At 36.8% G+C, this 12,366-nt stretch overlaps 1 protein-coding gene across 1 annotated transcript in view; it reads right to left on the reverse strand.

The window, feature by feature from the left end:
* The window catches only part of SPAG17 (sperm associated antigen 17), a 199,027-nt gene that overhangs the window by 15,674 nt on the left and 170,987 nt on the right, over positions 1–12,366 (reverse strand). Inside the window, exons 35-42 of the mRNA XM_055312171.1 lie at positions 10,686–10,813; positions 8,312–8,494; positions 7,238–7,351; positions 6,459–6,504; positions 4,170–4,269; positions 3,908–3,955; positions 968–1,067; positions 138–243 (exon numbers count right to left, since the gene is read on the reverse strand). Of these exons, the coding sequence (XP_055168146.1) occupies positions 138–243; positions 968–1,067; positions 3,908–3,955; positions 4,170–4,269; positions 6,459–6,504; positions 7,238–7,351; positions 8,312–8,494; positions 10,686–10,813 (825 nt within the window). The remainder of the gene's footprint in view (positions 1–137; positions 244–967; positions 1,068–3,907; positions 3,956–4,169; positions 4,270–6,458; positions 6,505–7,237; positions 7,352–8,311; positions 8,495–10,685; positions 10,814–12,366) is intronic.

Here is a 12,366-nt window from a genome sequence, read left to right on the forward strand (position 1 = left end):
TACAAGTCACAGTAGGTTACATCATTAGCTATGATTGAGACAAAAGATGGTAGGAACTAGTTATATCTTAAGAGGCCTTTATTAGGCATTCTGCATTTAGCACATTAACAGGAATAAGAGCTACTTGAACATATTACCTGGATGAAGTTCATCGGATGCATTCGGAAGACCTGTTTTGTTTGCATCTTCCTCTGTCTTTGTAAAAGGAGGCAAGTTTTTGGAAAGGGTGTCCAGATAATTAAACTGAAAGGAAAAACCAAAACACTTCTTTGGACTTACACTAGCCTGGATGGCAATCACCACAAGAATGTTAAGTTGATGAGCCATGATGAAAGCGTATACATTTTTTTTATGCTATGAAAAGAAAGTTTGCAAACTAAAGGTTTTTCAATAGACTGTTTAACTCCATTCTAGATTTTGTCATTCTGTCATACATTCCTATAACTTCTTCTTAGGCAGCATTTGATTACTAGCAGCATCTGGAAAAGTCATAGCAATACAGAGAGCTCTAAACACATGAGAACATTCATGTTGCTTGAGAGTTTCAAGGATTCGTAGAAGAGGGGTTCTCTGTCTCCACGGGTTTCCAAGAACTCATAATGATTTAGTGCTATTTCAGCTGCAGATGGATGCAGAGATTTTAATGGAATAAAAGCTTCAAAGTATAATTTATAAGAGGATAAAAATAGGGAGAATTGGGCCCAAAAACGGGTTTAAAAGAGATGGGAGAGGGTAATTAATAGTGATAATGCAAGGCAGAGAGGTAGAGTGGTAGTAATACATTGGCAGTGAACTTCTTAGGTGCAAGACTTGAAATTAGTCTTTTCATATGCTTGTGAGGACACGGATTTGATGAAAGGTAAAGTCAGTTGGGCTGATGTGGGAAAGAAACATCAGGAATAACATATGCATTGCATCAACTTTTATAAAGACTCATATTCAATCGTTGTTAATTATATTCAGTTACCTGAGACTGATATAACTTGCTCAATTCAGATTTGAAGTAGGGTGATATGACTTTGTTCCTAATTTCCTTTAGGTAATTTTGCGTATTTTCAATTTCCTTCCTGGTTGATATTTCCATAATAATAAAAAGAAGACACAGAATATTTAAAAATGTTATTTGCATGTGTTTTTGCTTTAAATCCCACCGAAAATGAAATCACCAACAATAAAACTGGTAAGAATGAACTAATCAGACAATTTTTTTTTTTTTGGTCAGTTTGCATTGGTCCATTTTCTGCACCTTAGAATCAGTCATGTTTCCTACTTCAGAAATTAGACTTTCTTTTAAGATGGAAATAATGATGCCAGGTGGTAGTTTGGATTTAACAGTTGATCCCAAAAGACTAAAATCCACATGATTGACCTTTTTTGGCTTGTCTTTCAATTCTCTGAGGTTTAAATGCCAGCTTGATTCTACTGATTTCTATAATTTTTTATAGCAGGGGTAACAAAAGCTAAAACTCAAACCTAAGGAATTTGGTTTATGACTAGCATGATCAATGTTTAAAATAATCAGTAAAATAAAAGTAATCATAACCCTGATAGTTGTTTTTCCAATATCAGAACCCTATATTGGGGAGGTGATACACCAGCTAAAAACTTCCCAGCCTTTCCTATATGTAGGAAGACCAATGACAAGTAAAATGAAGTCACTGTGTAAGACTCCAGATAACCTGACACAGCAGGGAGGCTTCCCCTTCGTCCTTATCTCATCTCTTTTCCTACTTCCTGAAATATGGGTGAAATGACTGCAGCTGTGGCTGTGATTTTGCAACTATGAGGCAAACTTGAGGATGAAAATCATGTGCTAGGCATGATTAAAGATAAAAAGAAGAAATCTGAGTTCCTCACAATGTTGTGGTGCTGCTTACTATGAACTGCTACTTCTAACTTCTTTTACACCAGGAAAGGTAGGCTTCTTTCTTGTAAAGGTACTGATGTGGCAGGGGGTGTCTGTTAAATGTAGCTAAACCTAATCTTATCTGATATAGTTCTCATTTTTAGATCCTTATTATATGCCAGATACTTTTTACATATGATCTTACACAAATTCTATGAGTTACTTTCTTAAAAAGATTTTATTTTTATTTATTTAACAGAGAGAAAGAGAGAGAGCACAAGCAGGAGAAGCGAAAGGCAGAGGCAGAAGGAGAGGGAGAAGCAAGCCTCTTGATGAGTAGGGAGCCCAATGATGGGCTTGATCCCAGGACCCTGGGATCATGACCTGAGCTGAGGTAAGGTCAGATGCTTAGCTGACAGAGCCACCCAGGTGCTCCTATGAGTTACTATTATTATTCCCATTCTATCGGTCAAAAAGTCAAAGTGTGGAAAAGTTAAGTAACTTACTTTAAATCACAGAACTAGTAAGAGTTATGTAAAGTCTGAATTAAAACCCAGGTTGCCGACCTCCAAGCCCATGAGCTTCATAAGTGCATATGCTAGTCACCCAGCATGACTGGGTAACTATCTCTCAAGAGTTGAAAGATACTTCTGATATTAGATGGCCCAGTGATCCTCACTATACGGATAAGCAAAACTGAATTCTTGAGGTAAATTTTACTGAACTAAAACATCAGCTGGCATCATTCATCTGTAAGTAATCAAACTGGAACTGACTTTAAGCCCACTGGCTCTGAGACTAGTGCTCTTTCTCTTACACTAGCTGGCCTGTCAGAAAATACTGGCCGAATCAAAATATCATCTTAAACAAACAACTTTAATTCCCTATTAAAATATCTTCTCTCTACTGCCTCACCTGATTCATTCCTCAGACTATCGCAGTTGTGTGGCCTATTGCCTATACTCTTAGAACTGTTCTCACAAAAGAAATCTCCCAGTTAATAAATCCAAATTCCTCTTTTCATTCTCCTTTTTGATTCCTCTACAGAATCATCTTCCACTGGTGATCACCTTCCATTTCCTGGAAACTTTCTCATTCGTTAACCCTCCTCCCCAGATTCATTTTCCATGCCACCAACACTTCTCTTTCTATAACACAAATCTAAGTATGAATTTCACTTTCTTCTTCAAAAACTTCTGTTGCATTCCATTATCTTCCTGTAGTTTAAAATCTGAAATTTTTAATGTTTTAAAAAATTTTTTAAATGTGAATGAATAACATATGCACATAATTCAGAAAGTATTAAAGAATATGTAATAAGAAGGAAGTCTGCATCTTCCGCGATTCTCTAACCTCTCAATCTCCTTCCCTGTAGACAATCATTGTCATCAGTCTCTTAGAACTCCTTTCAGGAATATTCTACAAGATAATACACACCTTCTAGTTTGACCTTCACTATAGGGTTGGCCCATAAGATGCAGGGTCCTACCTCACCACTTCTCCAACACATTCTACAAGGCAACTCAGACATTTTTATGAAGAAGAATCTTCATCCTTCCTCCAGTCACTGTGGAGAGGAGCTATGCAAATGTGTGCAATAGTACCATATGTACTACCATATACTTAGTAAATATATCTGGCTTCCTCTCCTGTTGGGGTGACACCTTCAGCTAGGAATAAAAGGAAACCAAAGCACTTACTGCTTAGAGCACATTCCTTATCTGAATTATAAGAACCTTGAATGTTTATGACTAGGCTCTGCATTAAGATCTAGAATATTTATTAGTATATTAGAATTACCAGAGCACAGAGAGTACCTGAGGACTTTCTTGCTTGTGAAAAGGAGTAATGGTCTATGTAATGGTCAAATGTGCTTCCTCTAAAGATAATGATGTCCTCACTCATAAGCTGAGTAATCACTTGGCAAAAATGTAGAAGATATTCAAATAACAGCAGAGAGCCTAGCTGGTAGGACCTTTCAACCTATCCCACTCTAAATTTCCAAGACTCCACAAAACTGGGCCTTTTTACATGCTTTCTTATACTTCAAGATAGAATTACCTCTTTTGTTCCAACTTTTCTCTCCAGTGCTTTGTTTTTGCTGTGTGCCTGGGGGAAAGGAAAGGAAAGTATGAGGGAATGCTCTCAGCTTACAAACAATACAAGAAAAACCTCCACTGCGTGATAAATTGTTGGGAGTTTCAGAGATGAGAGGCTAAGACTTCACTGGTGTCATCACCCAGAGTTAGGATGCTGTGTTTCTCCATTTCCTCAATCACTGTATGCTTGACACTAATTGGAACACATTATGGGATCAGCTTACCTCCATTTCTTTTCAAGGAAATATTTATCAGATGTTTTTGGTGGATGTTCTGGAGCAGTAGGCAAAGATTGCTTGAATAATTCGGCTAGGTGGGCTGCAACTTTAAAAAGAGACACATTTAACTTATTTATCCTCACTTTTGAAGACATAACATACAGCCAGTGCCTGATTACTCCAGAGGGCTTCTATGAGCCTATATTTAGTCTACCAAGTATCTACCAGAATCTCCATGCCTAAGGTGTAATATAATAGTAAATCAGGTCATGTTTAGAAAATATCCTATGAGAGAACATACATCTTATTGTTAAAATGTAAAATGTAGTGACCTCTCATTTATCCACAGCATTAGGGGAATTAGTACTTTGCCTAATTGAATTTTTTCACAGCCAAAACATTAAAAAAAAAGTCAACCATTTTGTTGAAATTGTTTTTCTAAAAAAAAAAAGAAAGAAAGAAAGAAAGAAATCTAAGGATCTGAATCTAAGGATATGAACGTAATACAATGGCTGCTTACTAATTTGGGCATTTATTCTGAGCCTATTCCTCTGAACATGGCCTCAGTGAGATATTAACAAAGATAAAACAATTTAAAAGGTTCCATGTTTTACGGTTATATGAGCTTGGGAAACACTGACTTATAAAGGTTAAGTATGTTTTGTTACTATAGGACTTAGTTAATTTACACTGTGGCTCTTTAAAAAATAAGGCAATATGCAGGATTATCCAAACTTATTTTATCATAAAATTCATTTTTGGTGCAGCCATTTCATAGACTAGTGTTTTGGAAAATACTTTGTGGAGCATTGTCTTAAAATTACCACTATTAGTATTTCAAGGACAGCTCTAAGTATGTGAAACCCTATTTGACTTTGTTTCGTGTGTATGTTTGAAAAATATGTTTAGTTTGTCCTTTATTATTAGGCAACCTGCACATTTACCTCTACAGTGATTGTTCCATGTCACAAATTTAAATGCTACAATGAATAGGTCCCAGATAAAGTATAGGGCATCCAGTTAAATTTGAACTTCAGATGAACAACAATTTTTTTGTCCCAAATATGTATGTCCCAAATCTAACATGGAATATGTTTATACTAAAAGGTCACATGTTGTTTACGTGGAATTCAAATTTAACTAGGCCTTCCCTATTTTTATTTGTTAAATTGACAATTCTTTTTTTAAAAAATTTTTATTTATTTATGGTAGTCATAGAGAGAGAGAGAGAGGCAGAGACATAGGCAGAGGGAGAAGCAGGATCCATGCACCGGGTGCCCGATGTGGGATTTGATCCCGGGTCTCCAGGATCACGCCCTGGGCCAAAGGCAGGCACCAAACCGCTGCACCACCCAGGGATCCCTTAAATTGACAATTCTAATATAATAGGCTGCCCAGGTAAAAGAGTGGCAATTGAAGGTTGTGATCAATTCTTTGGTTTATGGTCATTCTAAAAGGGCAGCTGTTAATCATCTTCAGCCAAATGTCACTATGTGGTAATGTCACATTCAAAAGATGGAAAATTGAGATAAACAGAAGTAACTGTGCAAGTCAACACTGTGGGGGACACATAAAACACATTTGTGGGGTAAATGAAGCCTATTCCTGCCAGTTTCTGACCTTCGTCATATGGCCAAAATAGAAAAGGAAAAGAAAATCCCATACCACCAAATTTTTGCCTGCTTGCTTGTTGTGAACCTACATGAACCTATGAAACCTACGAACCTATGTGAACCTATGAAATCCTATAACTAAGTTTGCTGTGGCTGTATATTCCTCAAGCAAATATGCTTTGAATGAGGATGTTTTCTCAGACTGCTTGAGATACATATACATATATATGTATATAAAATTTAAAAATATAGTATAAAACAGTGCAAGGTTTTGGTAATAACTGTAGCTGCTCAAAAGTTCTCTCTCAGTGTGTGTGTGTGTGTGTGTGTGTGTGTGTGTGTGTGTGAATGTATGTGTCAGGGAAAGAATGTTGGCTGATTGATTGTTTCCCTCTCGTATCTTAGCTATGTTGGAAATACAAGCTGAGGTTAACATAAACATCAAATGTCAACTGTTTTTTCATTCAGCAAATGAAAGTTAGAGATAAATTGGAGGTAGTCATGGTTTTCGAGGATATCACAATTTAGGCAGAAAAAATATATAAATAAATCATTACAATACAAGATGGCCAACATGACAATAGAAATATATACATGGTACTCTGCTATCAGATGAAGGAATCACTGAGAAGTGTATTTAAGATTCTTAAATATTTTGCAGAAAAATATTAAATGTAGTTACCTTCAGTTACATGACTTTTTGTAGTTTCTTCCATTTTAGGGAATGACTGAAATAAAGACAGAATTCCTTAATGAGGATGATTATACTACATACAAATTCACTTTGCTTAAAAGCATTCTTCATGTGCTCAAATTGATTTTTTATAGAAACTACTATAAAATGAATGTTTTTAATGCCAATAACAATTTATTTGATATTTTTATAGCCATTCCTTTCACTTAACAAAATTTTTAAAAAGATTTTATTTATTTATTCATGAGAGACATGAACAGAGAGAGAGAGAGAAAGAGGAGAGAGGCAGAGACACAGGCAGAGGGAGAAGCAGGCTCCATGCAGGAAGCCCGATGAGGGACTTGATGCAGGGACCCCAGCATCATGCTCTGGGCTGAAGGCGGCAACTAAACTGCTGAGCCACCCAGGCTGCCCAACAAATTTTTTTAAACACAAATCATTTTAAGTTGGAGAAATTCTTTTTTCTTCCTCCTTCCTATTTCATTCATTCATTAATTCATTCAACATTTCAATGAATGTCAGTTTCTAGGAAAACAATATAAACTTTTATTTAAGAGCCTTTAGAATTACTTATGATTTAAGGAAGAATCTAAAAAGCATTTAGAAAATCCAGTACATGAGGAATCAGATTTTCCCAGAAATAAGAAATTATAAGGAGGGAGAAAATGCTCCATAGGAGTGGCAGAAACAGCTTTAGTTGCAATATTTTGTCTTGAGGTACTGAAACAACAGTAAAAACATTAGTACATGAAACGTTTCTTTCTCACCATTACTAGCTTGAGGAGATCTGCAGCATTACCCCTTTCCTCCTCAGTTCTGGAATCTTTAATAGTCATTTCCTGTAGCTTATCCTCTTTCTTTAGAATATGGTTTATATAATCCTAAATCAGCAGAATAAAACAGATCAATAAAAAACAGAAATAAGGTAGAAAGAGACACCAAAATGGTCAACATCAACTGGAAATACTACAAAAGAGTAAGAATATATAAGTTCTCAATGCTCAACAAACCAGTTACCCATTGAGCAATCTGGAAAACCTTTTTCTTAATTCTATTAATTAGCAAGGACCTGAAGAGTCCAAAGGCAAAGCTTGGAGAGCCACAAGATATTAGAACTGTATGAGGACCCCAGAAAGGCCCAGCTTCTAACTCTATGCTCCAGGATCCTCATCAACAAAATGTACAGACTTGGGTTAGATGGTTTCTAGAGTCTTCTCCAGAGATAGTCTTTATGATTCTATCTATGAATGTAAGTTTAGGCTTCTTCTATATCTTTGCTTCCAAGAGAAATATACTTTACTTTTTTCCTAAGTATCTATTTTCATAAATAAATGGTCCGCTGCTCTATGCTAGATGCTGGGTATGTGACCATAAACAAAACACCTATGATCCTGTTCTGAGGCAATTAGCAAAGTGGACAGTGAGATAGTTACAGATATAGCTTATACAATTGACTATATATTTACAAATCCTTAGACCACTTCCAAACAATGCTTTTCTGCCATGGACAGGTATCAGATTAATAAACAGCTCTACCTTTTTCTGGAGGTCACTAAACCAGCTTTCCACACAGTAAGAAACAAGGAGAACTCTATATAGCAATCACATGTAAAAGTTATTTATCTTTTCAATGTCTCAGGGCCTCAATACTTGATATGCCTGATGGGAGCCATTAGGTATTTTCTACCTCTCAATCTCCCATCCTCTGGAAAATTGGCATTCATGTATTGCATTCGATAAATACTGGTAGAATTGCATAATTTCAGGTTCCTCAGGAAACCAAGAGGAATAATTGCCCTGTTCCTGATCCTTGTGGGTCAGGTTACCTGAATTTCCATTACCTTAAGGGAAATCTGCAACTTTAGTTTCACCTCATCCTTCAAGACCTCATGCTGGATGAACTGACGCATCTGTAGAACGTTAGGGCTCTTGAGTATAGGGCCTGGGGCACTTATTAGCTGTTTGGACCCAATGTCAAGACCTTTCCAAATCTGAGTGCCAAATGGAGGTCCAGGAGTTTTTTTCTGTTAACAAAACAAAGCAGACAAACATCAAAAAATCAGAATGTTTTAACTTTAATTTTTTTTTCTGAGCCCTTATTTATGTAGGCACTATGTTAGGAACCATTGTTAAGTATCAACAGAAAAAAGATCCCTGCTCCAAAAGTTTCTCAAATATAAGAAAAATTGGTAACAGAACTGTGCAAGCATTCCTCTTTATATGTGTTATCAGGAATCTGGATATTTTATTTATTTTTTAAATTTTTATTTAATTTTAATTTGCCGACATATATATGTATAGTATAACACTCAGTGCTCTTCCCATCAAGTGCCCTCCTTAGTTCCCAGTCACCCATTCCCCCCACCTGCCTCCCCTTCTGTAACCTTTTGTTTCCCAGAGCTAGCAGTCTCTCATGGTTTGTCTTCCTCTCTAAATTCTCACCACTCAGTTTCCCCCCTTCACTTATGGTCCCTTTCAGGAATCTGGATATTTTAAAATCTTGCTACGTTATGTCCCATTTAGGGGAGTAGTAAGCAATGTGTTGTCATGGAAATGTAGCTCAGCTTACGCCAAATGTATAGGACTATTGCTTATTACCACAAGTAGCCTAAGACATTTGGAATGCGCAGTCTTTTTAACTTTCTGTTTTTATGTTCATTTTGACCTAGAGAGATTGAGAGAGAGAAATTATCGTATAGATTTGGGTGGTCTTTGAGCTCACTGTAGATTAAGACACCTTTAGAGCCTTTCCAGGGTTTCTTGGGCATGAATGTTTGCCTCAAAGCTGCCTCACATCTTTATGTCATCCTTGTCATTGATTTTCAGGAGTGGTGTACTTTGAAGCCCTATGTTCTGCAGTGTGTCTGATTGCTTCATTGTAAACAGCTATTCAGCATCTGATGCCTGGTCAGTGATAATCACTCAGGGGCTTGCCTGGGCAGGACCACTGCTACTGGGCATATAGAAAGTCAGAGCTATAGGATTTGCAGAGGAAGAGAATGAGCTTCCTTCATTAATCTCAGATTTGACATTTTATTGGTCATGAAACACTACTTTCAACTTGGATATAGCCTTATCGAACCATTTGGTGTGGCCTTTTTATTTTTCAGATAAGGAAGTAGAGGTCCAGTGTGACTTGTCCCTAATCCCATATTAATAGTTGGTAAACTCAGGACTAGAATTCAGATCAACTTCATTCACCATGTTGGTTATAGCCACCAAATTAAAATATAGAACTAAGAGGTCTTTGTCATCTTTTAAAAATATTTTATTTATTTATTTTTGTGAGAGCAAGAGAGAGAGCATGAACATGGGCAGAGAGGGGCAGAGAGAAAGGGAGAAGCAGACTCCTCACTGAGTGGGACCCTGGGATCATGACCTGAGCCGAAGGTAGAGTCTTAACCAATGGAGCCACCCAGGTGCACCAAGGTCTTAGTTATCTTAAGTGTTCATTACCTTGCCCTTGCTAATACCAGATTGTGTAGGGAAGCAATTCATTATAAATCAAAAACCTTATCCTCCCCACCTAACAGTAGTATGTTTCTCTGATCATATTATCAATGTCTTCAGTGATTTAATGATTTAACATCTGACAATATGATGGACATATTACACCAATTGCTTACAAAATGAAATGTCAGATCTTGCAAGATGCAAGACTTTATGATTCTTGCTCAAGATATTTTCTTCCATTCTTTAAAAAACTTTAAGTAGGGCTTCTCAAATCTGACATAATTACAGTGTTTACTTTTTAACATTGTAGTTGCAAATTCTTTATATAATCCTTCACATTATTCTTACATGCTTCAGTCTGTGCATTAGGAAATTAGGGGAGAAAGGGAATGTGAAAGACCTAAAATTGTGTGTTAAAACTAACAAATAAGGAATAAGAGAAGGAAAGATTTCTGTATTGTATAATATCAGTAATTCCACAATAGGAGAGGTAGGGTATGTGTTAATCAGAGTGGATATTTTCATACCATAGGAAGAAGCTTGAGTCTGCAATATAGGCTAAAAGAAATAAAACAGATTTAGCTAGTCAGGTGTATTTCTCTAAAATCTACAAATGTTAAAGTTTCAAATATAAAACTCCTGAGCCCATTAACAATTTACATAAGAATGAAAATATGTGAATATATAAGAGAAGACCTGAAACTCCAAACCACTGAGACAGATATGTAAGCATAGTGACCTTCCAGAAGAAAAAGTTTATACCTCAATGGAGGGAAATGTCTCCCATGACCTTGACTGGAGATTAGGAGGAACAATTGTATCTAATTCTTTCTTCATTAGCCATGGTGATGCTTCATAAAAAGGGCGAAGGACAGTGATGCTCAGGGCACCTGGTTCAAAGAGTGTTATCAGAGGATCATTTCTCCATCAAAAAATTTCTGAGAAATTCAATAAGTATTCACTAAATTCAACAAACATATTTTTTAAAATATTTATTTATTTATTTTAGAGAGTGAGAGAGAGGGTGCAAGTGGGGGAAGGGGCAGAGAAAATCTCAGGCAGACTTCCTACTGAGCATGGAGCCCCACTGTGGGCTCAATCTCATGACCCATGAGATCATAACCTGAGCAGAAACCACCAGTCTGATGCTTAACCGAGCCAACCAGACACCTCTCAACAAATACTTTTTGATAAGTGAGACCCAGTGATTATGCTTAGGAACCTTAGGGTCTAACAAGAAAAGTGAGGCTTTTAGTCACTTTAACACCTAGAGACTGGATTTAGATCACCTGGAATTATTGATACCTTACCATCCTTCAAAAACCACATCCAAGTCCTATCAGTTCACTCGAGCTCACCTGATGAACTGCCTTGGATCATTTGACTCTGAGAGATCCTGTTCTGGGTCATAGCAACAACCAACTTTTATACCTAGATCTATTCTGCGAATGAACCCCACTAGCAGCCAGAGTGACTGATTGTTGGTCCATGATTTAAACTCTTCATTGACCTTCCACTGATAGTAAGATAAAACTGAGTCCTCAGTGTTTTCTCATCCTGCTTCAATTTGCACTATTCCTCCTTCTGTGCATTGGCTACTTAAGCCTTTTCCTTCCTGTTCTCCAAGGCTTTTTGCGCTCTGCTTTGTACTGTCTCTCCCAAGAAAGCTCACCCTCTATTTTAATCAACTGCTATTTATCCACCAGTTCTTAGCTCCAGTGTCTTCAGGGAAGCCTTCCAGACTACAACATGTTCCTCTGTTAGATATTCTCAAGGAACCATATTCATATGAGATTCTCAAGGAACCATAGATTCATATTCAGAGATTTTGTCCTAATTCATAATCATATAATTACAGTCATTGTGTGGCTATATAATCAATACTGACCTTATTTAACTCTAAGCTCTGTGAAAGCAGGATCCATGCTGTGTTAGCTCACTACTGTATCCTTAATACCTAGCCAGTGTGTTTGGCATATGGTAAGTTATCAAACAGATTCTAGTTAAATAACAAACAAAGCCATTTGCAATGAATTCTCATAGAGTTCCACACATGCACTGCACAACCAGAGTGCCTCACTCTCTATATACACAAAGAGCAAGTTTTCCTATATCATGCACATGTGCATTGATGCACTAAAATATATTGTGTGAAGAGATTCAGGCATATTTGTAAATAAATTTAAAGTATATCCTACCAACCAGAGAACAGATAAAAAAGGAACATACATGAATCTAGACACAAAACATTGGTTTCATACATAGATGACATGCAAGTTTATATCTATGTTTAAATACACATATGACATACACTAATGATTCTTTTTATTTTAAGATTTAATTTTTTTTAAGTAATCCCTACCCCCAACATGGGGCTTGAACTCCGAATCCCAAGATCAAGAGTTGCAGCCTCCACCAACTGAGCCAGCCAGGTGCCCCTCTG

The sequence above is a fragment of the Nyctereutes procyonoides genome, unplaced genomic scaffold (genome assembly GCF_905146905.1).
Source record: "Nyctereutes procyonoides isolate TBG_1078 unplaced genomic scaffold, NYPRO_anot_genome, whole genome shotgun sequence".
Classification (NCBI taxonomy): domain Eukaryota; kingdom Metazoa; phylum Chordata; class Mammalia; order Carnivora; family Canidae; genus Nyctereutes; species Nyctereutes procyonoides.